General features: G+C 35.1%; 1 protein-coding gene across 1 annotated transcript in view; it reads right to left on the bottom strand.

Annotated features, from left to right (window-relative positions):
• Positions 1–22,981, bottom strand: part of CD2AP (CD2 associated protein) — a 106,284-nt gene that overhangs the window by 23,785 nt on the left and 59,518 nt on the right. Inside the window, exons 6-11 of the mRNA XM_082848590.1 lie at positions 12,170–12,357; positions 9,942–10,020; positions 9,452–9,546; positions 6,653–6,757; positions 5,195–5,231; positions 3,883–3,945 (exon numbers count right to left, since the gene is read on the bottom strand). Of these exons, the coding sequence (XP_082704716.1) occupies positions 3,883–3,945; positions 5,195–5,231; positions 6,653–6,757; positions 9,452–9,546; positions 9,942–10,020; positions 12,170–12,357 (567 nt within the window). The remainder of the gene's footprint in view (positions 1–3,882; positions 3,946–5,194; positions 5,232–6,652; positions 6,758–9,451; positions 9,547–9,941; positions 10,021–12,169; positions 12,358–22,981) is intronic.

The raw sequence follows: 22,981 nt of genomic DNA, 5'->3' as shown, positions 1-22,981 counted from the left end.
TAATCTATGTCAATAATATTCAGACCCTCTGACCCTGAACTGACAGTGGCTCTCTCCCCCAATGCCCATTAATAGGCAATGCCTGACACTTTTCTTATTTCTTGCACCAGATCTATTAAAGCCATGTCAGGTTAATGAGAACATTTTGACAATATTAAGAATTGCTTCCCTTGTTATATTTGTCTTGTTTCACTTATTTAAAAACTGCTTACATTTGCACACCTAAACTTTGAAATCAACACTTTATAGTAAGTTTTAAAATCTTTCAAGTGAAGAGTTTTGGTGGTGGTGTTAAGATTTAGAAATAAGGGGAAAAAGGTCTTTTCTATTTACTCACATATTTACCACTTCTGGCATTCTTCATTACTTTGTATACATCTAAATGCCAAAACAGCATCATTTTCCTTCTGCCAAAACGAACCTCTGTTAACATTCCCTGTGTAGTACATACAGGTCTACTAGCAAAGAATTCTCTCCGATTTTATCTGAAAGTTTTCTTTGCCTCCATTGCCTGAAAAGTATTTTTGCCAGGTAGAGAATTCAAGGTTGACAATTATTTTCTTGCAGACTTTATGTTTTTCTCTTTATCACTGCTTTTCATAGAATTTATGATGATGTGCCTTAAGGTGATTTCCTTTATGTTTTTTCTGCTTGGAGTTCACTGAGCTCCTTGGATCTGTGGGCTTAAAATTTGCACCAAATCTGAAGATTTTTCAACCATTATTTCTTCACATATTTTTTCTGTCTCCTCTCTTCATTTCCTCAGGGACTCCATTTACACGTAAAACCGCTTGATATTGTCACTGAGGTCACTGAGGCATTGTTCATTTTTTTCTAGTCTTTTTTCTATATATTTTTAGATAGCTTCTATTGCTATGCCTTCCAGTTCACTAATATTTCCTTCTGTAGTCTCCAAACTGCTGGTAATTCCATCCAGTGTCTTTCATTTCAGCTGCTGTATTCTTCGTCTGCAAAATTTCAATTTGGGTCTTTTTTATATTTTCCATTTCTCTCACCATCATGTTTGTGTTTTCTTCTACTTTACTGAACACATGGGCTACATTTATAATAGCTATTTTAATGTTCTTTATGCTATTTCCATCATTTCTTGATATTTCTGGGTCTGTTTAAATTGACTGACTTCTCTTTTGGTTGCTATTTTCTTGCTTCTTTCCATGTCTGATAATTTTTGATCAGATAATGGGCATTGTGAATTCTATCATCTTGGGTGCTAGATTTTGTTATATTATAATGTAAAGCATTCTGGAATTAGACTGATCTGTTTCCAAGGTAGGTCTTTAGTCTAAGCTGATACACCCTTTTATGGACTTCAATGCATTATGAGGTCTTGTGGCTCATGGGAACATGAACTATTTGTGAGTTCCAGAAACTGTTTCAGCAAATGTCTTCCAGCAGTTATTTCTCCAGCTATGGAAAATTTCCTTTCACAGGTATGTAATTCAGTACTCGGCCAAAGCCTCATGGTAAGCCCTGTAGAGCTCTCTCAGTACTCTATGCAGTTCCTTCCATTCTGGCACTCTGTCCCACAAACTATAGCTGCCTTGGCCTCCCTAAACTCCTATTACCTCAACTCTCTATGAATACTGGGCTCTGTTTGGCTTTCTCCTTTCTGCTGCCTGAAAACTGCTTCTAGACAATAAGCTAGGGGTAATTTTAGGGTTTGCCTCATTGATTTCAGTGATAACAGTCCTATGCTACCTGTTGTCTGATGTCTAAAACCACTGTTGTATGTATTTTGTCCAGTTTTCTAATTGTCTAACTCAGGGGGACAAATTCGGTCCCTGACACTTCATCATGACCAGGATTTTGAGCAAATAAATGTAATACAAATGCATTACCTTCCATTTTATTTATAAGATCAATTGACTGATTTCAGGGAATATAAGAAGCCATATTCTTAATTTTAACAAAACCCTTACCTACTTGATGAAGGGGACTATAAAAGAAATATCATAATGAAGATAATAAAGCCATACTTCTTACATACTTCTTACATTTGGTTCTATGTATCTTTGTATGATGAGTTTTTCATGTAGGAGGTATTATAAGCAAGTACCAAAATAAACTGATCCAAGACTTGGACCTAACAACAGCTATATCACAAAAGACTAATCTGAGATCAAGAAATACCTTTATTAAATATAAATTGTTTTTGCAATTTATATCTCAAAGGCAAAAACAAGGGGAGTTGGGGATATAAAAACTTTCCATGCTGAGCACAGATCATGAGAGAGATAAAGCTATGAAGGTGTATGATATTCAGAGTCAAGAGTGTGGTTGCTACATTTAGTGAATGAAAAGAGTAGAAGATGATACCAAAAATGTACTGAATAATTTGGGATCAGTTCCTGCCAACACCAAATGCTGACCAGGATGTGGAGCAACAGGAACTCTCATTCTTCGCTGGTGGGAATGCAAAATGGTGCAGACACTTTGGAAGACAATTTAGCAATTTCTTACAAAACTAAACATACTCTTACCATATGAACAAGCAATTACATTCCTTGGTATTTACCCAAGTGAACTGAAAACTTATGTACACACAAAAAGTATGCAAGGTTTACAGCAGCATTATTCATAACTGCCAAAGCCTGAAAGCAACCAAGATGTCCTTCAGTAAGTGAATGGATAAACTGTGATACATCTGGACACTGCAATATTAATCAACACTGAAAAGAAATGAGCTATTAAGCCATGAAAATACATGGATAAACCTTAAATGCATATTACAAAGTGAAAGAAGACAATGTGTAAAAGCTACATAGTGTATGACTCCAACTCTACGACATTCTGAAAAAGCAAAACTATGGAGAAAATAAAAAGATCAGTGGCTGTCAGGGGTTGGGGGAAGAGAGGGATGAAAGCACAGAACACAGGAATTTTAAAGAGATGAGACTATTCTGTATGATATTACAATTATACATTAGTCCAAACTCATGAAATGTACAACCCCATAAGTGACCCCTAATGTACACTATGGACTCTGAATGGTAATGGTGTGTCAATGGAGGTGCACTGACTGTAACAAGTGCACCACTGTCATGCAGGATGCTGACGGTGGGGGAGGCTGTGCATGTGTGGGGCAGCAAGAATATGGGAACTCTGTACTTTCTGCTCAGTTTTGCTGTGAGTCTGAAACTTCTGAAAAACAGTCTCTAAAAAATGAATCTGAAATAGAAGCCAGACAAGGAACTAAAATGAGAGAATACAGTAACACTTTAAGCAAGAAACAAGGATAGAAAGTAGAAACAACAAAGGCAGTAGAAACAAAAGTATTCTGCAACAGTATTCAAGTTTTTACAAGAATATATAACCTAATCTATTAGATACAGCCACTGCAGATCTTTGTGTACAAAAAGAAGGAGGTGTTAACAATAACAAGTAATGTTTTTAAACAAAATACATATGTTGGAATACCTTTCCAAGTTTATATGACAAATATATGCAGTGAAAATTAAATAATACATAATAAATCACTTACATGTTTTAAGTAAGAACTCACTCTTATACCTAAGAAAAAAATTTTAAATGTATTTCAACTTGGACACTATGAAAATAATAAGAGTATAACTGTTTAATGCTTAGTTTTCTTACACATTATTTGAAATAACATTAAATACTACATCCTTACTGAGGTGATGGTGTAACTTTTTCATGAATGTAAACTGGTATCAGTTTGAGTAAAAATCTTAATTTCCTATTGATCTTGACAAACTCCCTCTTTGAAATCCCCAAGCACTACATAGTAAATAATGAACACTTGTTAAAAATCAGTGTGAATGACTCAGTGTGGAGATATGTTTTTCTTTACACTGACAATGAAAGGAATTATTTTTCTGACAATAGAAGAATCTGCCTCACCTTTTTCTTCAGGCTTTGTAGGAAAATACTTCTTCTCTGCACCTGTCAGCTCAGGCTTTGGAGCTGAGGGGAAAAAAACGTTAATACATTAAAAAAAAAAAAAAAAAAAAAGTTTTAGAGCACAAAGATAATTATACTCCTAAAAAGCAAAGGTTTAAAAAATAACATCAGATGAAAATATGGTTTAAAAGAATGAACAATATACCAGAATCACTGAGCTCAACATATAATCCTGCACCTGCCACGATCACCTTAGTAAGTGATAGCTCTGTGGTCTCAGTTCCTTCCTTATCAAATGAAGGAGTTCACATTCTCTACAATACCGCTGTCCAGTAGAACTTGCTGTGATGATGGAAATATTCTGTTTTTGTGTGGTTCAATACTGTCCATTGAGACTTGAAATGCTGCTACTGCAACTACAGAATTAACTTTTTTATTTTATTTAATTTTAATTAATTTTAAAAGCCCAGTATGACTAGTGGCTAAAAAGGCTCCAATACCAACTTCCATAAAAATTACTTTTAACTTATCCTTGCTCTCAGATAAGGTTAGCAAACACAAAGCTGAAACTATGGAGGAGGGAAGGACTTGCATTATTCTAAAAAAAGAGCAAATCTTTCAAGGAAAACAAAAATTGGACAGCACATTTAAAAATCAGAAATTAAGGGCTAGAACATATAGAAATAGAGTCAGATGACAAAACTCTAACTCTGGAAAACTCTTCTAGGGACTCAAGGAAAACAAAAATTGGACAGCACATTTAAAAATCAGAAATTAAGGGCTAGAACTTATAGAAATAGAGTCAGATGACAAAACTCTAACTCTGGAAAACTCTTCTAGGGACTCCATCATTTATTCCACTGTTTAAAAAGGAAAAACTAAACTCTTCTAGTTTGCTTAAGCCTTATCACACTCTCTGAAGGAAGAGTATATAAAAAAATCAGTATTTGTTTGCGGCATTAAAAAATGGATTGCATCTGAAAAGGCAGAATAACTTATTAACTAGGTAAATATATTGTCTTCTATAGATTTAAGCTTAGTCAATTTTCTTAACTCAAAATGCCATATAACAAAAATATCCAAATTATTTTCAAGATTCCTACTTAATACAGTTTGTACTTTAAAAAAAATACTGACAGATATTAATACACGTGAACATTCAATTTTTATATATTTTTTAAAATTATATATAGCACCATAATATTTAATTTTTGCTAAAAGAAAATAAATGATTTACAGGAGACCCAATTTCACCATTTTAGAACTTAAAAATATGAAAAATAGCCATCTGAATAATCTGTTTCGTACTTACCTGGACCCTTCGCAGGTGGTGGTGGTTTCTTTGGTTTCTATTAAAATAATAATTGTGAAAACAGTAAAACACTTACATATTAAATATTTATAGTTAAAGTAAACTCTGATCATAAATGATCTAAGTTACATAAACATCTCTCCTCATCCCATCCCTGTCAAAAATTATAAAATCATAAGATTCAAACAACTCCACAAAAGGTCACAGATGAAAAATATATTCTATTAGAACAAATGCCTCTTTGATAAAATTCAAATATTTCAAAAATATCACTGAGTTAGATAAATTTTAAAAAATCTTAATGATGAGCAAAAATATTCTCTCCTGCCTTCCCTATTTTAAGATTCCTATGCACCATTTTACCACGCTTTAACAGCTGAGTTTTTTTGTCGGGGGGAAGGAGGGGTGGCAGGGAAAGGGAGAGAGAAAGAGACTTTGTTTAAAAAGAATAGAAGTAGCTAATAAATATATCTAGCTTTCACCCTTGGTTATTCAGCACTCTCAAAAAGAAGATTAAAGGCAAAGGTCTGTTTTTCAGTTTATTAAAATTCTCTTGGGTTTACTCATTCACTCATTTTTGCCTTAAAAAACTTGAGACACATTTCTAAGTATGTGAATTTCGTTTTTCCAAATTAAAAAATAACTGATAATCAATATTGCATAAACACCTAATAAAAACCAAAAAAAGAAAATGTGTTCATTAACAAGAATATAAAAATAAAGCACACCCGAAGGCTGTTGAATTAATACTGAACGAAATCTAGCAAAGGAAGAATCTCAGAGAGTGTAAGCTTTTGTACATTATCCTCTTGTAATTTACTTTAAATGAAAGACTGCAAAGGTTAGAAATTTCTGCATTGACTTAAATCAAATATAGTAGACTGTCTTGCTGGGGTGTGTCTGTTCTCTGTATAACTCTTTCCCTCTAATTTAAAAACTCAATTAGATTCATCCCTCCATAGGCGATCAAGCTGTCGAAAAGCAAAAGATCACTGATGAATAACTCAGTGTCACTTTATTCACTGTGAGACATGAGACAGATACATTAAATCCTGTAAGCAGGCAAAGCCTTCTCACTCTCCCAAAAATGCAGTGACAGAGTAATAGTAATCAATAGTACCTTAAAATAAAAATTTTCAACAAAATTAAATAAAAATATAATTTTTCTTACAGTCAAGTGCTAATTTGTCTAAATAGTATGGGCAGACTTTTTTCTTTTAATTATAATAAAGTAATAAAGACTAGGTTAATTTTTATTAGGGGGAAAGGAAAACAGGAATAAAGCACAGAACTGATACATTGTTTTGTTTTACCATAATTCAGATAACTTTCACCTGATTATATAAATCTGAAATCCCCTCAGAAAATTATTGTTACTACGTAAAAAACTTTTTTTTAAAGAAATATTGGCAAAAGGTTTTTTTAAATTATTATCATCACTGAAAAAGAAAAGCTTACAGGAAAGTCCTTATCCAGTTCATTTATCTGAACAGCAAAATTGTCTGGAAATACTCCTTCTTTACCATTAAGTTCACCCTTCCACCAGCCAGCTTCTCCAGTCTCCTAAACCGCAAAATGAAGAATAAAGATAATAGGGGTTATCTCTAAATAAGAAAAAAGTTAGCAACAAAATAGGAAAATACTGAATTTCATTGTTGCTACAAGGAAAAATAAAGACCTAACAGACTTTGAGGTCCTCCTAAAAAAATATATTGCCCACACATTACTTCAAGCAGCAGTTATAAAAGTAAGTTTAATTTCTTAATTAGTCAAATAATTTAAAAATTCAGGGGACTTCCCCAGTGGGTCAGTCGGTAAGACTCCACACTCCCAATGCAGGGGGCCTGGGTTCGATCCCTGGTCAGAGAACTAGATCCTGCAAGCATGCTGCAACTAAGAGTCTGCATGCCTCAACTAAGAAATCCGCATGTCGCAACTAAGAAGCCTGTATGCCACAACTAAAGATCCCACGTGCCACAATGAAGATCCTGCAGGCTGCAGTGAAGATCCCGTGTGCCACAACTAAGACCCAGGGCAGCCATAAATAAATAAACAAACAAATAATTTTTAAAAAAATTCAGTTTACAAGGATAAAAAAGAGAAGGAAGAGAAAGGAAAAGGAAGTAGAAGAGGAGGGTGGTGACAGAATATAAATTTCCAAACTGTATCTTAACATTCTTTTCAACACTTTATACACCAAAAATTAATCACATTATTCATTTGCTTTAGAAGTTAACAGAATCTTCTACAATTCCTTCCAAATACCCTTCCATGAGAAATTAGTTGTTATCAATCCAATCTCCATGTGTATTAAAAATTATATGCACTGGTGGGGACTGGTCAAGATGACAGAGTAAGCAGACCCTGAGCTCACCCTCTCCAAAATTAAAACTATTTACAGTGGAGCGACTATCAATGCGAATGACTAGCAGAAAAAAAATTCCACAATTAAAGATATAAAGAAGGAACCACAATGAAACAGGCTGGAGGGGCAGAGAGACAGTATAATCAAGACCCACACCCCTGGGGAGGTCATGCACAAAGGTCAGGATAATCACAACTGCAACACATAACAAGTGTTGGGGAAGATGTGGAGAAAAGAGAACCCTCGTGCACTTTTGGTAGGAATGTAAATTTGTGCAGCTGCTATGTAAAACAGAATGGAGACCTCTCAAAAATTAAAAATAGAAATATCATATGATCCAGCAACTCTAATTCTTCGTATTTTTCCAAAAACAAAAACACTAATTTGAAAAGATATGCACCTTTATGTTCACGGCAGCATTCTTTACAATAGCCCAGATATGTAATATGTAAGCAACTTAAATATCCATCAGTAAGCATCTTAAATAAAGATGTGTTTCATATATATATACACACATATATATATATATAAATTATTTATTTATTTATGTGGTACACGGGCCTCTCACTGTTGTGGCCTCTCCCGTTGCGGAGCACAGGCTCTGGACGTGCAGGCTCAGCAGCCATGGCTCACGGGCCCAGCCGCTCCACGGCATGTGGGATCTTCCCAGACCGGGGCACGAACCCGTGTCCCCTGCATCGGCAGGCGGACTCTCAACCACTGCGCCACCAGGGAAGCCCTATATATATGTTTTATATGTATATAATGTATATTACAATGTAATATGACTGACACAAAAAAGAATAAAATGTTGCCATTTGTGACAACATGCATGGACCTCAAGGGTATTATGCTAAGTGAAATAAGACAGAAAGACAAATACCATCTCACTTATACGGTGGAATCTATAAAACAAAAGGAATGAACAAACATAATAAAACAGAAACAGGCTCACAGATACAGAAAACATACCGGTGGTTGGCAGAGGAGAAGAGGTTGGGAGGGATGAGTAAAAGAGGTGAGGGAGCTTAAGAGGTACAAATTTCCAGTTACAAAATAAATGAGTCACAGGGATGAAATGTACAACATTGGGAGCATAGTCAATAATATTGCAATAACTTTGTCTGGTGACAGATGGTAACTAGAAATAACAGATGTATAGAAATATCAAACCACTATGTTGTACACTTGGAACTAACATAGTGTGGTAGGTCAATTATACTTCAGTGAAAAAACTTCTTTTAATTACATACACTAAACAATCTGTTAAGTCAATTTAAAACAATGGGAGAAATTTCAAAAATTACTTTAAAGGGATATAGCAAAAACAAATACTTTAATATTTCTCTATACAGTTATTACAGGACTCTGCCCACACCCCAATACTGTAGGGTTTTCTTTTTCCTTAATTTATTCCAAGTTATAAAACTACCTCATTCTTTGAAATAGCTGCATCATTTTCCATAGTATGACATTTCATAACCATTTATATATTGATGGACATTTAAGTTGTTTCCCTATTTCTCTTCTTTTTCTTTTTATATTACAAACACTACAATGAACATTAGATGGGGCAAAAAAATGCAATGAGGTAAAACAGGAAATGAGAACAGAACCCTGGCGGGGGTGGGGGGTGGTGTGGTTAGAGAAAAAACACAACTTGATGGTAAAAATAATTTCCAATACATCAATTATAACAAAGACAGACAATAAACATTTGCTTAAAAAACCTTTCTGATCACTTACTACGTGCCAGGTTTTCAGGTCACAGAAATAAACAAGACAAAGTCACAGCCTTTCTAGAGCTTACATTCTAGTGGGAATGCGAGACTACCGAAAAATATTTCTATGAATAAATTAAGTGATTCACTGAAAACTGAGAAAAGTCTTACCTTACTTATCAACTGTATTATCTCCCCTTCTTTAAAAGTAAGTTCATCTTCATTAGTACCCGCATAGGCAAACAACGTTCTACAATATTCTTTAGCTAAAATGAAAAATGTAAATAATGAAGCTTCTATAAATTGGTTCTTTCAGCAAATACTTATTAAGCTCTATTTTGTCTAAAGAAATGTACATTAGAAGCTTCTAGAGATGATTTCAATAATTTTGGCCAATACTATATGTTGAATTAAGTAACAATTTCATTAATCATTCATTCAAATAGTTACTACATGCCTACTATGTTCTAGGCACAGTTCTAACTGTATCAGATACATCAATGTACAAAGCATACAAAAATCCTTGACCTCATGGTGCTTACATCTAGGAGGATTTAACACTCCGATGAAGTAGTACAATGTAACAAACGTCTTCAACAAATCTAATAATATATTTGAGCATGCTTCATTCTTAATATGAAAATTTCATTCAAACACTTACCTTTAATTTTACTTTCAGTGTCTGTTTTTGTTACCTCCACACTCTGAGTTTTGGATCCTAGTGACTGTGTGATTAAGGGCTAGAATAGAAAGGATGGTGTCAATTATTTTAAGTTAGAACAAAGCTAATAATGTTAAACAAAATTTCCATTAACAGTTATCTAGCTCTCCCTAATGGTACTTATAGCCAGGTTAGTAATGTGACTGAAAACTGCCATGAAAAAGATAAATATCTGAAAAGCTACTTAAATGATAGCCCAGAACGTCTAGTTTTTAAAACTCCCTAAGGATAATAAACATACTCTGATACCCATAATACTGTGATTTATTTTAGAACCTCTAAAATAAATAAAAATAGCATTTGAAAATTTACCGCGTACCAATCTCTGAGCTAATAAGCACTTTACATACATTGTAACTTAATCCTTAGAACAATCTGCATAAAGTAGGCACTATCATCCACTCCTTTCATGGGTTACGAGGCAGTTAGGTAACTTACCCACAATAAAAATAATTTAGTAGTGGAGCCCAGATTTGAATGTAGAAGTCTGACTCCCGAAGGTGGACTCTTAAAAAACTGCATTAAACTTCCTTACAATGAGACACAGTATAAAATAAAGTCTTTATACTTACTGCTGCTATCAGAATGAAAACATTTAGGTAATGTTACAACCCTTTGTAACAATATATAGTCTAGCAATTTTCCATTGTAATTGACTACAGGAAGTCCTTCATCTTGTACTAGTGTTTCCTTGAGTTCTGTCCTTAGAAGTAACACTACATTTGACCCTGGATTTCATTAGTTAAAAATCTGAACATACTGCTAATTTAACTATCATTCTGTGTTCTAGTTATCTTTTAAGATGCTCACTTTAATTTCTCCTAATTTTAACCATCATATCTTCCAATCTGGTCCTACAAACATAGCAAATGTGCTCCCTACTTTATCAATTCCTACATCAGTGATCAAAGAAAGCCTTCCAAGGCCATCCTATACGGTAACCCTGAGACTACTCTCATTAACAACAACTCTTTAGTGGACATTAAAAATGGCAAATGAAAGATTACTGGTGTAATCATTAATCAAATAAAGTTATTCAATATAATCATAAGCTTCAGAGTTAGAAAGCAACCCCAGATCATCTAGCTTAATGTCCCTCATAATGCAGACATTGCTTCTAGACATTCCTAGCTATTACATGACTATACAGCACTATTCCAACAACAAGAACTCTAATCTCTACCTTTAAAACCAAGAATTAATTAATAATCTTAATGCCAGACAGTCACAGAGCTAGGAGAGGGCAGGACAGAAAGTACAAGTTCTCTTTCCTGAACCCAAATTATTATTACATGAGAAAATATGTAACAAGCTGGGAAAGGAAAAAAAAAATGTTGAAACTAACCATTTTAGGAGAAAACATCAGAATATATTTCACCAACCAAAACAGTCTTCTAAGTGAAATGTAACTAAAAAAGGCAAGTAAATACTAAAATATTTTAAAATCTTACGAGTTAAATAAGACATACAAATGAGCACTACAAGGGAAACAATGCTTTAAAAGTTAAGGGACAAGCCACCTATGTGAAGTACTCAATCTAATCTCCAAGGTGTTAACACCAGGAAGACTATATTCTAAAGATTGTAGCTATTTCCCCCACAAAACAGAACCTTAACAGTTTATTTTAAAATCTCTTATTAGTATGGTACATTCACTTTGATTTACTTCACAACGCCAGTGAAATGCTAATAAAAAATAAAGTTCTCCATACATCTAGGGCTAGCGATTAGGTTTCACCATTGCTGACAATCCAGAGTAAAGTTAAGCGGTGCCTAATTAACTTAATATCTCACTGAGAATTCACTTTAAAATGGCCCGTTTTAAGCCTACTTCAAATTGAAAGAAAAACATATAATTTTAGCTTTAAAAGGAAAACAAAAACTTGCCTTTTCTATTTTTACACTATAACTAAAAATTCTAAAGTTTCCACTAAGAAAAGTTTGTGTAAAATTTACCCCCCAAAATCCAATTTTATAAGAATCAAACATAAACATTAAAGTAAGTCACTTAAACTTGAAAAGTTTCTCACAGCCTTCTCATTCATAATCTATTATTGGCAATCTCAAAAAAGAAAAGGTAACAGAGTTGCAAACTAACTTTTACATTTTAAGAAAAGCTTAATGAGAGAATGAATGGGGTTAATCTAAGGAAAGCTCATCATTACTACCTTCTCTGGTTTTTTCTCTTCTGTTTCACTACTGGATGTTCTTGTCCTAAGTTTCACAGAGCCTTCTTTAAATATATCTCCAAATCCAACTCCTCGGATTTTCTTTGGCTGGGTAACTGATCCAGGTGCAGTTTCGTTCCCATTTCCCGGAGAAGGTAAAGGTGAGGTAGACCCAGTCAAAACAGTTTCTGAAAGGATAATTTGTTTTTAAAGAATGACACCTAAAATCACAAAAACCTTGATATTCCCCTTCCACAGTATTTATATTCTATACCTCCTAATAAAAAATGGTATAATATGGTATAAAATGGTATAAAAATAATAAAATGACTGAGTATTAAAATATCCCAAAGAATAAGATGCACTTTATACTGATTTTTTTTTAATGCTGTTTAAAACAATTTTAGGTATTCCTAGTTAGTAAAATGCTAATCAGAAATCCAGGAAAGCATAGTATACCAGGTCCTTAAGAAGAGCATATCAAAATTTACAGCTCTTGCACAAACATGAAGTAATGTAAGACAGAAACATTAAAGAGATAAAGTTAATCATTTAAAAAAGTTACATGACCCAAACTGATCAAAATTAGGGTGATTTTCTGAATATAAAAACTGGTAATATTAGCAAGTTTTTATTTTAAAAAGTCCACAGTTCAAGGCCTGTCATTTTAACTCAGGGATGAAGTAATTAATAATCTAAGAAAAAAGTTCTAGAGTAATCATCCAAGAAGATTCCAGAAACATTTCAGAATGAGGGCTGAGGGGTAGGGAAAAATACATGATTTCAGTTCATTTAATTAAGCAGTCTGTTGAAGTTTAATGGTTAAGAACAACAGAGGAAATAATAAAAATGGTAGTTACCATTTACTCAGGGCTTAATCTGTGCCAGCTATTTGCTGAGCACTATACATGAATTATACCTAATTTACATAATCACCTACAGGCTTAACATTAAGCACTATTATTCCTCATTTTCAAAGTAAGTAAAATGGGCAGTTATTCAGAACTTTCCCAAGGCCATACAAGTAGTAACAAAGCCAACATTTGAACTGAATTCCAGATGACCCCAAAACCAGTCCTAAATATTTTAACATAATGACTCAGACAACAAAAGCCTCTGAGAATATCTGAGAATAAGTTAACAGAAACTATTTGAAAATATCTGAGAATAAGTTAACAGAAACTACTTTTATGAACTTAAGAAATGCAATGCTAACAAGTACAGTGATCTACCCTAACCACTTGCAACGTTAGCCCAAGCCACATATATTTTTGGTGATATATTTTTAAATAAATTTTACTCAAAGAAAGTTTACATACAATAAAATGAACCCATTTTAAATGGATATTACAATAATTTTTGACAAATGTATGTACCATGTAACCACAATAATCCAGATACAGAATATATCCCTGTCACCCTGAAAAGGACACTTACACACGATCCCAGTCAATTCTTACTACCCTCAAGTCTCAAGAAACTTCAGATCTTCATTCCGTCAGTATAGATATGTCTTTTTTAAAAGTTTCATATAAATTAAACATACAGCACATAAGTCTTTTGTGTCTCCTACTTTTGCTAAGTATAATATGTGTTCCATGCATCAACACTTCATTCCTTTTTATCACTAATAGGTATTCCATCAGACAGGTATATCACTATTTACCTACCATTAAGAACATCAGCTGGTTCTTCATAGATGAACTTTATCCAATTTAGAAAGTTCCCTTCTGTTGCTATTATGAAGAGTTTTTATCATAAGTGTTGAATACGTAAAAATCTTTCTGCATCTATTGAGATGACCATATGGTTTTTCTCCTTTAAACTTTTTAATATGTTAGATTATATCAATTTTTGAATGCATAGAATAAACCGCATTAGTCATAATGTATTAACATTTATATATTTTGCTAGATTTGATGTGCTAATATTTTGTTGAGGATTTCTGTGTTTATCTTCATGACATAAAGCGTTATAATTCCTAAAGTCATACAGACCTAAGAAATCTGAAAGAATTTGTGGAAGATTAAATGCTTGACAGAATTCAGGAGTGAAAACCACATAGGGAATTTTCTTTGTGTGAAGATTTTTTTCCTCTTTTTAACATCTATATTGGAGTATAATTGCTTTACAGTTTTGTGTTAGTTTCTGCTGTATAACAAAGTGAATCAGCTATACGTATACATATATCCCCATATCCCCTCCCTCAAATCCTCCTTATCCCACTCCTCTAGGTGGTCGCAAAGCACCAAGCTGATCTCCCTATGACATGCAGCTCTTCCCACTAACTATCTATTTTACATTTGGTAGTGTATATGTGTCAGTGCTAGTCTCTCACTTCATTCCAGCTTACCCTTCCCCCTCCCCATGTCCTCAAGTTCATTCTCTACGTCTGTGTCTTTATTCCTATCCTGCCCCTACATTCATCAGAACCTTTTTTTTTTTTAGATTCCATATATATGTTAGCATATGGTATTTGTTTTTCTCTTTCTGAACTTACTTAACTCTATATGAAAGACTCTAGGTCCATCCACCTCCCTACAAATAACTAAATTTCGTTTCTTTTTATGGCTGAGTAATATTCCATTGTATATATGTACCACATCTTCTTTATCCATTCATCTGTTGATAGACACTTAGGCTGCTTCCATGTGCTGGCTACTGTAAATAGTGCTGCAAAGAACATTGTGGTACATGACTCTTTTTGAATTATGGTTTTCTCAGCGTATATGCCCAGTAGTGGGATTGCAGGGTCATACGGTAGTTCTATTTTTAGTTTTTTAAGGAACCTCCATACTGTTCTCCATAGTGGCTTTATCAATTTACATTCCCACCAACAGTGCAAGAGGGTTCCCTTTTCTCCACACCCTCTCCAACATTTATTGTTTGTAGATTTTTTTATGATGGCCATTCTGACCACTGTGAGATAACTCATTGTAGTTTTGATTTGCATTTCTCTAATGATTAGTGATGTTGAGCATCTTTCCATGTGTTTATTGGCAATCTGTATATCTTCTTTAGAGAAATGTCTATTTAGGTCTTCTGCCCATTTTTGCGTTGTATTGTTTGTTTTTTTTGATATTGAGCTGCATGACCTGCTTGTATATTTTGGAGATTAATCCTTTGTCAGTTGCTTTGTTTGCAAATATTTTCTCCCATTCTGAGGGGTTTTTTTTTTTGTCTTTTTATGGTGCCCTTTGCTGTGCAAAAGCTTTTAAGTTTCATTAGGTCCCATTTGCTTATTTTTGTTTTTATTTCCATTTCTCTAGGAGGTGGGTCAAAAAGGACCTTGCTGTGATTTATGTCAGAGTGTTCTGCCTATGCTTTCCTCTAAGAATTTTACAGTGCCTGGCCTTACATTTAGGTCTTTAATCCATTTTGAGTTTATTTTTGTGTATGGTGTTAGGGAGTATTGTAATTTTGTTCTTTTACATGTAGCTGTCCAGTTTTCCTAGCACCACTTACTGAAGAGGCTGCCTTTTCTCCATTGTATATTCTTGCCTCCTTTAACAAAAATAAGGTGACCATATGTGCATGGGGTTATCCCTGGGCTTTCTATCCTGTTCCACTGATCTATATTTCTGTTTCTGTGCCTTGATTACTGTAGCTTTGTAGTATAGTCTGAAGTCCAGGAGCCTGATTCCTCCAGTTCTGTTTTTCCTTCTCAAGATTGTTTTGGCTATTAGGTGTCTTTTGTGTTTCCATACAAATTGTGAAATTTTTTGTTCTAGTTCTGTGAAAAATGCCATTGGTAGTTTGATAGGGATTGCACTGAATCTGTAGATTGCTTTGGTTGGTATAGTCATTTTTACAATGTTGACTCTTCCAATCCAAGAACATGGTATATTTCTCCATCTGTTTGTATCATCTTCAATTTCTTTCATCAGTGTCTTATAGTTTTCTGCATACAGGTCTTTTGTCTCCTTAGGTAGGTTTATTCCTAGGTATTTTATTCTTTTTGTTGCAATGGCAAATGGGAGTGTTTCCTTAATTTCACTTTAAGATTTTTCATCATTAGTGTATAGGAATGCAAGAGATTTCTGTGCATTAATTTTGTATCCTGCTACTCTAGTAGTTTTCTGGTGGCATCGTCAGGATTCTCTATGTATAGTATCACGTCATCTGCAAACAGTGACAGTTTTATTTCTTCTTTTCCGATTTGGATTCCATTTCTTTTTCTTCTCTGATTGCTGTGGCTAAAACTTCCAAAACTATCTTCAATAACAGTGATGAGAGTGGGCAACCTTGTTTTCTTCCTGATCTTAGAGGAAATGGTTTCAGTTTTTTCAGTTTTTCACCATTGAGAACGATGCTGGCTGTGGGTCTGTCATATATGGCCTTTATTATGTTGAGGTAGGTTCCCTCTATGCCTACTTTCTGGAGAGTTTTTATCATAAATGGGTATTGAATTCTGTCAAAAGCTTTTACTGAATCTATTAGATTATCATATGATTTTTCTCCTTCAATTTGTTTATATGGTGTATCACATCGATTGATTTGCCTATATTGAAGAATCCTTGCATTCCTGGGATAAACCCCACTTGATCATGGTGTATGATCCTTTTAATGTGCTGTTGGATTCTGTTTGCTAGTATTTTGTTGAGGATTTTTGCACCTATGTTCATCAGAGATATTGACCTGTAGTCTTCTTTTTTTGTGACATCTTTGTCTGGTTTTGGTATCAGGGTGATGGTGGCCTTGTAGAATGAGTTTGGGAGTGTTCCTCCCTCTACTATATTTTGGAAGAGTTTGAGAAGAATAGGTGTTAGCTCTTCTCTAAATGTTTGATAGAATTCGCCTGTGAAGCCATCTTGTCCTGATTTTTTGTTTGTTGGAAGATTTTTAATCACAGTTTCAATTTCAGTGCTTGTGATTGGTCTGTTTATATTTTCTATTTCTTCCTGATTCAGGCTCGGAAGGTTGTGCTTTTCTAAGAATTTGTCCATTTCTTCCAGGTTGTCCATTTTATTAGCATATAATTGCTTGTAGTAATCTCTCATTATCCTTTGTATTTCTGCAGTGTCAGTTGTTACTTCTCCTTTTTCATTTCTAATTCTAGTGATTTGACTCTTCTCGCTTTTTTTCTTGGTGAATCTGGCTAATGGTTTATCAATTTTGTTTATCTTCTCAAAGAACTAGCTTTTAGTTTTATTGATCTGTGCTACTGTTTCCTTCATTTCTTTTTCATTTATTTCTGATCTGATCTTTATGATTTCTTTCCTTCCTCAACTTTGGGGATTTTTGGTTCTTCTTTCTCTAATTGCTTTAGGTGTAAGGTTAGGTTATTTATTTGAGATGTTCCTTGTTTCTTGAGGTAGGATTGTACTGCTGTAAACTTCCCTCATAGAACTGCTTTTGCTGCATCCCACAGGTTTTGGGTCATCGTGTTTTCACTGTCATTTGTTTCTAGGTATTTTTTGATTTCTTCAGTGATCTCTTGGTTATTTAGTAGTGTATTGTTTAGCCTCCATGTGTATTTTTTACAGATTTTTTTCCCATAATTGGTATGTAGTCTCATAGCATTGTGGTCGGAAAGGATACTTGATACGATTTCAATTTTCTTAAATTTACCAAGGCTTGATTTGTGACCCATGATATGATCTATCCTGGACAATGTTCCATGAGCACTTGAGAAGAAAGTGTATTCTGTTGTTTTTGGATGGAATGTCGTATAAATATCAATTAAGCCCATTTGTTTAATGTGTCTTTTAAAGCTTGTGTTTCCTTATTTATTTTCATTTTGGCTGATCTGTCCATTGGTGAAAGTGGGGTGTTAAAGTCCCCTACTATGATTGTGTTACTGTCGATTTTCCCTTTTATGGCTGTTAGCATTTGCCTTATGTATTGAGGTGCTCCTATTTGGGTGCATCAGTATTTACAATTGTTATATCTTCTTCTTGGATTGACCCCTTGATCATTATGTAGTGTCCTTCTTTGTCTCTTGTAATATTCTTTACTTTAAAGTCTATTTTGTCTGACATGAGTACTGCTACTCCAGCTTTCTTTTAATTTCCATTTGCATGGAGTATCTTTTTCCATCCTCTCACTTTCAGTCTTTATGCGTCCCTAGGTCTGAAGTGGGTCTCTTGTAGACAGCAGTTGTATGGGTCTTGTTTTTGTATATATTTAAGGTAATTATCAATATATATGTTCCTATGACCATTTTCTTAATTGTTTTGGTTTTTTTTTTTTTTTTTTTGCGGTACGTGGGCCTCTCACCACTGTGGCCTCTCCCACTGCGGAGCACAGGCTCCGGACACGCAGGCTCAGCGGCCATGGCTCACGGGCCTAGCCACTCCACGGCATGTGGGATCCTCCTGGACTGGGTCACAAACCCACGTCCCCTGCATCGGCAGGCGGACTCTCAAGCACTGCACCACCAGGGAAGCCCTGGGTTAGTTTTTGTAGGTCTTTTCCTTCTCTTGTGTTTCCTGCCTAGAGAAGTTCCTTTACTGTTTGTTGTAAAGCTGGTTTGGTGGTACTGAATTCTCTTAACTTTTGCTTATCTGTAAATTTCTCCATTGAATCTGAACAAGATCTTTGCTGGGTAGAGTAATCTTGGTTGTAGGTTTTTCCCTTTCATCATTTTAAATATGTCCTGCCACTCCCTTCTGGCTTGCAGAGTTTCTGCTGAAAGATCAGCTGTTAACCTTATGGGGATTCCCTTGTATGCTATTTGTTGCTTTTCCCTTGCTGCTTTTAATATTTTTTCTTTGTATTTAATTTTTGATAGTTTGATTACTATGTGTCTCAGCATGTTTCTCTTTGGGTTTATCCTGTATGGTACTCTCTGTGCTTCCTGGACTTGACTATTTCCCTTCCCACGTTAGGGAAGTTTTTGACTATAATCCCTTCAAATACTTTCTGAGACCGTTTTTTTTTCTCTTATTCTTCTGGGACCCCTAAAATTCAAATGTTGGTGCATTTAATGTTTTCCCAGAGGTCTCTGAAACTATCCTCAATTCTTTTCATTCTTTTTTTATTTATTCTGCTCCCTGGCTGTTATTTCTACCATTTTATCTTCCAGCTCACTTATCCTTTCTTCTGCTTCAATTACTCTGCTATTGATTACTTCTAGAGTATTTTTAATTTCAGTAATTGTGTTGTTCACCACTGTTTGCTCTTTAGTTCTTCTAGATCCTCGTTAAATGTTTCTTGTATTTTCTCCATTCTCTTTCTGAGATTTTAGATCACCTTTACTCTCATTACTCTGAATTCTTTTTCAGGTAGGTTGCCTATTTTGTCTTCATTTATTTGGTCTTGTAGATTTTTATGTTGCTCCTTTGTCTGTAACATATTTTTTTGTCGTTTCTTTTTTTTTTTTTTTTTTTTTGATGGGTGGTGCTATATTCCTGTCTTACTGGTTGTTTGGCCTGAGACGTCCAGCACTGGAGTTTGCAGGCAGTAAGATAGAGCTGGGTCTTGGTGCTGAGATGAGGACTTCTGGGAGACCTCACTCTAATTAGTATTCCCTGGGATCTAAGGTTCTCTGTTAGTCCAGTGGTTTGGACTCGGAGCTCCCACCACAGGAGCTTGGGCCCGACCTCTGGCCTGGGAACCAAGATCCTGCACGCTTCGTTGTGTCGTTAAAAAAAAAAAAAAAAAAGGAAGAAAGAAAAAAAGGAGCACTACGATATCAAAGAATAAAAAACAATAAAATAGAAAGGTAAAAAATATATTAGGAAAAATAAAACTATAATTGAAACAACTGCAACAAGGTAAAATAAAACCACAGCAGAAAAAAGAAAAAAAGGGGGTGGGGAGGGGAGAACAAGCCAAAAGGAGAGATCACCAGTCACTGGGGTTTCCTCCCATACCCTTAGGTGTCTGTGGTCTACCACGGGTGCCTGGTAGGTGCCCTAGTTGTGAGGAGACACGCATTCCGCGTCCTCCTAGTATGCCATCTTGACTACACCTCCTGTGTGAAGATTTTTGATAATCAATTCAATTATGAATCAGCAGATGATTCTAAGGTGCAATTATCAGTTTGAGTATTTGATTATAGCCATAAAATAAACAGTTTCTTTTAGATTTAGTGATTCTAAACTTTACTACAGTCATTAAAGCATGTATCATTAAAATAAATGCATAGATATTTCAATTATCTAGTACTAATGGATAGGCTAATTGCTTTTGAACTCTACAGTTAAACCTTCTCGATCCATAGCTCACCTCTTCCACTGTATATGCCCAGTTTCTTCACCTGAAAAATGGGATACTTCATAGGATTGTTATGAGAATTAAATCAGTTGATTCCTGTAAAGCACTTAAAACAGTGCCTGGCTCAGGGCCTATTACTTTTAACAAGTTTAAAGATGTATTATTGAAAACTATTCAAGTGGGAAAGAGCATGATCACATAGAAGGAGCAAAAAATAAAAGGGCAACATAGACACTAGAAGGAAGAAAGCAGAGGGTCGGGGGAGAAGGCAGGGACAAAGGAGGAGAAAAGAACAAAAGAATGGAGAGAAAGGGTAAACAGAAGGTCTCATAATCAGACAAAACAGAAATCTTACCCTATAAGGTATTTCTAATATTTTTATGCCCATGTTTTATCCATCAGAGATTGTCCTTGCATTGCTAAGCTTTAAAAAAATTATATTTGCATCTTATGTATGGCACTGTCAGTCATAAAACCTAACAGCAAATCTTCCTATTAAACCTAAAACTCTCCCTTCCTCCCTTTCTCATGAAATCTCTACAGCAAAAACTACTTGATGACTTGCACCTCCATATAAAATGACTTAAAACCACCAAGAGCCCCAAAATACAACTACTTTTTGAAAAAACAAACAAACAAGAATCATTATGTGAACTGCACTGAGTGCTAAAGAAAAATAATATAAAGTAAGAAACCTGATGAAAATACAAAGCACTTAATGGAAGCAATCCAAATTCACTATTAAAGTGAATGGGTCTTACATTAAGGTAAAACATGTAAACCAAGTAGAAGAACTTGGAATCTACTTTAGTTGCTGGCATAAATTCCCCCTCTTTTTACTCCAGAGAAGAATATCTTTCACCATCATTCAAAGATTTTTATGATACTCCTGCATTTCCTAAGAAAATGTTGTGTTTGTGTGTTATGGACTTAAAATCTGTATTCCTTAGTTCCTAAAAAGAATCATTTAGAAAGAGCATCTGGCTCTAACAACAACTTGTAAAGACTCATATAACATATTACCAGTAAAAGCACTGAAGCCCCAGAACATTCTTCCTTACAAAGCTGCTCACCAGGAGAAGGAGTTCAAGGTGAAAGCTAATGTGAGATTAGACACCAAAGTAAATTGTGCACCATCTTAACTCCTGGAGACTAGGCTGCAGATCACCAAATTTCTATCCACCACCTTTAGCACACCCAGGGTCCATCACCATTCTACAAGGATCCTGTGCCCCACTAGCAATAAACATCATCTTCCTTTTCAGAGCCTGAATAATGAAATGAAACCTCAGATTGACTCCTCCGAAGAGAATGAACATAAGACACGAGAACTCCTAAAGAACAATCTACCAGAGTTTCTTAAACATTTTGTGCAATGTATCCCTCTAGTAGCCCGGTAAAGCCCAGAGGTATACATGGCTCAAAACATTTAACAATCCCTGTTGGGACCTTTTTAGTCTCCTCAAAATTCTGACCTCTTCACTCTGCACCTCATTCTTCGCTTCTCTCCTTTCTTATAGAAGAAATTAAAAGTCAGATTATCTCGCCCTCAGCTTCTGGGCACTAACTCTGAAGTACCTCCAATAAATTGAAACTAATCATGATACCTATAATGTAAATCTCATTTCCTCCCACCTCCTGAGTAAATCCTGTTCTGCTGATAAGTCCCATTCGTCTGAATTTGCATCTTCAGCTTCTCCCCCTCTACTTGTCCTCTGCCATTAGCATTTGAAAGTGATCAAGACTTTTCCTTCTTAAGAAAAGAAGGAAAACATTCTGGAGTATATATTGCTACACTGCTTTACACTTACCAATCACCTCTCTTCACTGCTTTTGTCCAGGTCATTAATGATTTCTTCAACCCTAAATCAGGATTACATTTTATTTCTTACCTTACTTATCTTATTTAACCTTGCAGCAGCATCTGACACTACTGTCCATGTCCTCCCTGAAACACTCCCTTCCCATGATGACCACTCACTCACAGGTTGCCTCCTGGCTCTCTCTCTGTGCCTTCTTGGTCTTCTTTTCAGTTACTCTGTCTTGGCCTAGACCATAAATGTTGCTACGCAGGATTCTATCTTAGGCTGTATTCCTTTTTCACCCTAGACATCCTCCCTAGGTAATCTCATCCAACTCCATGGTTTCTTGTATCACCTAACATACTTTCAAGCCTCAATTTTGGACATCCACCCCTAATTTCTTTTCAAGGTTTCAGACACACACATACAACTGACTACCAGATATCTTCACTTGGATGCCCTGACACCCCCACAGGACTCAAAGTCAACATCTCCAAAAGTGAATTCATCATCTTCTCCCAAAACTTATCCCTTCTCTGCAAATGACATCATCTACCCAGCTTACTGACCAAAGATCTGGTAGCCTCGACTCTTCTTTCTCAGTTATTCCCCATCATCCCATCATCACAAGGTGCAGTTCTTTATACCGCCTATTTCGCACAGGAATGCTACCCATGTTTCTCCATTCACATGATCACTCCTCTAGTTTAGGTTAGTACTATTTCTACCTAAATTATCAAAACATTCTCAACTGGTCTCGCTACCCCAATCTTACACTCCTCCAATCCACTCTTGACACTGCAACCAAACCACTCTATCTAAAAGGTAATCTGGGGCTTCCCTGGTGGCA

This window comes from Leucopleurus acutus (assembly GCF_964270905.1).
Source record: "Leucopleurus acutus genome assembly, chromosome: 10".
NCBI classification, from domain to species: Eukaryota; Metazoa; Chordata; class Mammalia; order Artiodactyla; family Delphinidae; genus Leucopleurus; species Leucopleurus acutus.
The sequence above is the reverse complement of the archived record's forward strand: the minus strand, read 5'-3'. Positions and strand labels throughout refer to the sequence as shown.